General features: G+C 41.1%; 2 protein-coding genes across 2 annotated transcripts; both read right to left on the bottom strand.

The window, feature by feature from the left end:
* Nucleotides 1–1,270: 1,270 nt before the first annotated feature.
* On the bottom strand, nucleotides 1,271–4,063 carry LOC139136072 (E3 ubiquitin-protein ligase TRIM56-like). The gene has a single exon (XM_070703860.1). It carries the CDS (start codon nucleotides 4,041–4,043, stop codon nucleotides 2,430–2,432), a length of 1,614 nt encoding a protein of 537 aa, XP_070559961.1. The 5' UTR covers nucleotides 4,044–4,063; the 3' UTR covers nucleotides 1,271–2,429.
* On the bottom strand, nucleotides 2,017–2,415 carry LOC139137765 (E3 ubiquitin-protein ligase TRIM71-like). The gene has a single exon (XM_070706031.1). The coding sequence runs from the start codon at nucleotides 2,413–2,415 to the stop codon at nucleotides 2,017–2,019; it is 399 nt and encodes a 132-aa protein (XP_070562132.1).
* Nucleotides 4,064–4,716: the final 653 nt, after the last annotated feature.

Below are 4,716 nucleotides of genomic sequence, written 5' to 3'. Positions count from 1 at the left end.
CTCAAGTTGGCTTTTATCTCATAAATCAAAAATGTCCACTGATGTGTTTTAAAATGAATCAATTTCAGAACTTGCCTAAAGGAATATGGCTCTACCAACTGCTAATAGCAGGTATAGTGTTGAACATGTACGAGCAGAATCGGCAAATACATGTTTATTTTTTCTTTACGTGCACCCCAAATAAATATGCGGCTATATGATAATTGGGGGGGGGGGGGACATGAACATTTTGAGAGTATCAAGGGGGATCTGAAAAAAAAAATCTGCTTGATCACTACGTATGGATAAAATGATCGTTGACATTGCGAAGTCTCTGCGTAAAGATGTTTGTGTTGCCTGAATATCTAAATGTCAGTTTAGTTTTCCTCTGCAGGGTTTAAAGTCGATTACAATAAAAACGTTGCAAAGGTTTTGTGAAAAAATAGTTGTCATATCCACTTACCCTATCGTCAACACTCTTAATTCCAATTCTACCGTTTACATTATCATACGACATAGCTTGTAATGATAATTGACTCACAGCAGTTACAATTGCTTTGGAATTTAGAAACTGAAAAGCAAGATACTATTAACAAGCATATAACGAGTTATCACGCACTGGAGGCGATAAAATGCTGGCCATATTGTTGGGTTTAGAGTCTTACCATCTTACGTATCGATTGTTATTTAATTTTACTTCGATAAAGAAATGCACTAGTATATATTACCGAACATTCTCAGGAAAATGAATTATAGACATGCAAGGGCTGTTTTAATTATACGTTAAACGTATTCCGATCATTAGGGGTATGGCAGGATATGTAATATTCAGGAAAATAACATTTAATTACCGATGTGTCAGTCTTTAAGGAAATGAGTTTGTTCAGTATGTAATAGTGTCTGGCATCAAATGTGCACGGTAAAGCTGTCGTTCTGATCCATTTGCTGTCTTGCTTCCATTGACTGCATCGATGGTTTTATCATTTGTAGACTTTGTCCTCATTTTGAATGTTTGTATTTATTATTTTTGCTATGTGAATCATTGAGGTTTTTATAGTCCAACGAAAGTTTCAGGTCGTTTCAAAGCAAATATACTCGAAATATCAGCACCAAGTTAAATACATATTTCTATGTGTCTGTGTCTGTCTGTCTACCTTTGTCTCTGTCTCTCTGTCTCTCTGTAATTTTAATGACCTGACCAGTACGAAATACTGAAGGTTAATGTCGGCTATCGATGCATTGATATTGGGATCGAAATCTGGTGGGTCCTGTCGTGCCAGCAAGTCCGTTTTCAAATACTTTAATACCTACATGAATTATACCGATTATGACATGAACTACGTGCTACCAAGCTTAATTTGCTCTACCACTCTGGCAGAATAATATTGCAATTCACATAGACATTACATTACAAAGCAAATCCAAGATACCTAAAAGGGATGATGTCATACATCAATTCTGCATCCCTTCTCTTGAATTGTCAATTAGCACCACATCTCTTACTCCCTATCACACCTGGAGTCCGTTTATCGTTAGCAAATTTGGGAAATGTGTCTACCAACACCAGATTGCCTGATTGCTGTTTAATGATTTAATAATGTTTAGTGCATTGCATGCGTGCATTACAGTGCATCAGAGATCTGAAGTGTTATTCGCAGTACAAAGGCATTGTACATATGAATCTTACTCAATCGTTCAAAGAAAGCGTCATCATTCATACATTCAGTGAGTTTCAAAGACTGCAACGTTCGCATTCTGTCAATCTCTTTCAAAGAATACGGCGGATTTTTTCCCGAATGCAAAGTATGACAAAATGTAAGCGATATCCAGTACTTTAGTGTCATTATTCAAGATGACAGACAATGCTGCATCATTGAACAGTCACTGCATTCGTCACAGGAATCGATATCGCATGTCTGAAATCTCTCTACAACATCTCAGAGTTGCTATAGTAGAATTTCAACTTCTCTTGTAACTGTACAAACCCGATATAGCTGCGCTGTCACTAATGCTGCGTTATCCACTAAAACAAGTGAATTATAGGGTCTGTCTGCAAAACCTGAGTAAATACAGGTCAGACGACGGTTTCAGGTGATCTTTAGTATCTACTCTTCTAGAGTATTGGTACACTTTGACTCTATTGTTGCCTCCGTCAACCACAACTAACTTTCCGTTAGTCAAAGCCATACCCTCTGGGTGATGTAAACCTTCGACTAGGTTACCGGCGAATGTACCATCATTGCGAATCATTAACACCTGTCCGGTGCGATAGCTCATCACCAAGATGTTGTCTTCTTCGTCGCAACAGATACCGGTCAGAAAATGGCCCGGCAGCTTCGTTGACCACTTCTCATGCCCATTGACATCGAACTTCCGAACATTTCGGTTCCCGTGATCGGATACGACGATGTTATGGCCAGTAGAGTCGACTGCCATATAGAATATACGATCTAACATGTCCTTCTCGCTGATACGGCCAACTTCAACACCATACGGTGTAAATACTCGAATTTGCGACGTTTCGTGACGAGAGCTTGACGCGATGACGTGGCCAACACTGTCAACGGTAACGCCGTGAAGGTAATTCCAAAATACGTCATCGATCGGACTCTTTGGGTAGTCGGAGTCACCCTTACGAACTTGTGGTGACACTTGTCGATTGAAGTAATCTTGATACAACGCTCACCGTAGTCAATGACGACAAAATGGTCATCCGGATTAACTGTGACATCGGTCGGCGTCTTAAACATATGTGGTGGTGACTGAAACTTGTAATGTCCCAAAGCATCGAATATTTGAATTCTGCCATTACCCTTGTCGGCTACAACAATATCGCCCGATTTTGTGACGGCAACTCCCTCGGGATCTCGGAACTCACCAACACCGCTACCTTGCTTTCCAAACTCAAAAAGCAACTTACAAAAATACTGTGGGCAGTCGGAATCGGAAGGACCGTCGACGGCAGTACCACTGTCGTCAACCACTGTACCTAGAGGATCTGTATGGTCGTAGTTGACGATAAATTTGACCGCAGTGTCGATATCCAACTTTGCTTCTATGCACGTATCAGCCAGCTCTTTCAATCGACTTTCAATTTGAGATTTTCCAGACAAGATGTCTCGATCACTTCCCATCTTAAGCACAATATCCGTAAATTCGTAACTGCTTCTCAGTTTCAGTAACTCGACGTCAAGCGATTTCTTCAAATCGGAGAGTTGCGTTTCTTTAATTGCCGCAAGCGAATTTGTATCTCGCTCTAGGGTTGTACGCATGTGATCTATATCATCATGTCGTTTCTGAGCCTCTGTGCGAATCTTGTTCAGAGCCGTTTCTTTTCCTTCAAGAATTTCTTGTTCGGATTTTGAAACCGCCTTCAGAGCATCGGAGACAAGAGAGATTTTGGTCTTGACTTGGGCGAGCATCTTCTTGAACGCCTCACGGTATTCGGTTACTGCATCAGCTATTTTACAATACCGATGGATCGGTTCCTTGTGGTCGAGAACGGTGCAATCTCGACAGATAGGTTTCTCGCAAGTTCTGCAGTAGAATCGGGTAACTTCTCCGCCATGCACGTCACAGGTGGAAACGTTTCCTCGTTGTACCAGACAATCAGTGTACCTGCCCGACCGCAAGTCATCCAAGGTCACCGAATCATGATCGTGGAAAACCTTCAATCGACCGTGGGCCTCCACGCATTCTGTACAGAGCATATCCTTACAGCTTAAGCAATATGATGTAGCATTATTTTTTGATGAACAGCAAGTACATGTGATATCAGTTTCGCCGTCTCGTATCTTTCTCAGCATGGACCTCGTTTCGATAAGGGTAACGATGAAGTAATTATCTCGGATAATATACACACCATTGTGATCGTAGAGAGGTGTGTGGTGGTTGCATACCGGACACTGCACTTCACGTTGTTCGGTAGAAATGAGCTTCGTTACACAGTCATTGCAAAACGAATGCAAGCAAGGAAGTATCTTGGGCTTATCGATGTCCTGGAAGCAGATTTTACAACGTAAAAATTGATCACTGAGCTCGGAGAATATAGGCGAGGCCGCCATGTCGACATGGAGCTCGACAATGGCATAAATTATACAGATACGCCCAAACTCAATCAGTATTCATGTCATATCGTCTTTATGTAGAGGCATATGTAATGAGTTCACGCGTGCATCGTGTTCTCAATCTTTGAACGGTGTCGTGCCTTTCTTACTGACTGTCTCTTCTAAAGATTAATACATCAGTATTAAAGTCTACAATTCAAAAAAGCTCGAAGTTTCGCGGAACAATGGCATTGCTTCTTATCCTGTGAGTGCTCTGAAAACGATCGTTTTCAGAGCACGCACAGGATAAGAAGCAATGCCATTGTTTGCTTGGCAACAACGCATAAATGTTTAGCGTTGTGAATAGGCTCTTGTATGATATAAAGTTTATGAATGAACAAAAATAAACAGAGCAGACACAACAACAAAACGTATACAAAAAATCTATATCTAATAAATAGATCGTAACTGTTGTCGTGTAAGCTTACAGTACTAGTGAATATATGATGTCGTAATTGCAATTATAAGAGAGAGAGAGAGAGAGAGAGAGAGAGAGAGAGAGAGAGAGAGAGAGAGAGAGAGAGAGAGAGAGAGAGAGAGAGAGAGAGAGACAGAGCAGAGAGAGAGAGAGAGAGAGAGAGAGAGAGAGAGAGAGAGAGAGAGAGAGACAGAGAGAGGGGGGTATGGGGGT

The sequence above is a fragment of the Ptychodera flava genome, chromosome 7 (assembly GCF_041260155.1).
Source record: "Ptychodera flava strain L36383 chromosome 7, AS_Pfla_20210202, whole genome shotgun sequence".
In the NCBI taxonomy this organism is placed as follows: domain Eukaryota; kingdom Metazoa; phylum Hemichordata; class Enteropneusta; family Ptychoderidae; genus Ptychodera; species Ptychodera flava.
The sequence above is the reverse complement of the archived record's forward strand: the minus strand, read 5'-3'. Positions and strand labels throughout refer to the sequence as shown.

Bases quoted from the DNA above. Each gene is read 5' to 3' on its own strand.
- LOC139137765 (XM_070706031.1), bottom strand. From the start codon at position 2,415: ATGGCAGTCGACTCTACTGGCCATAACATCGTCGTATCCGATCACGGG.
- LOC139136072 (XM_070703860.1), bottom strand. From the start codon at position 4,043: ATGGCGGCCTCGCCTATATTCTCCGAGCTCAGTGATCAATTTTTACGT.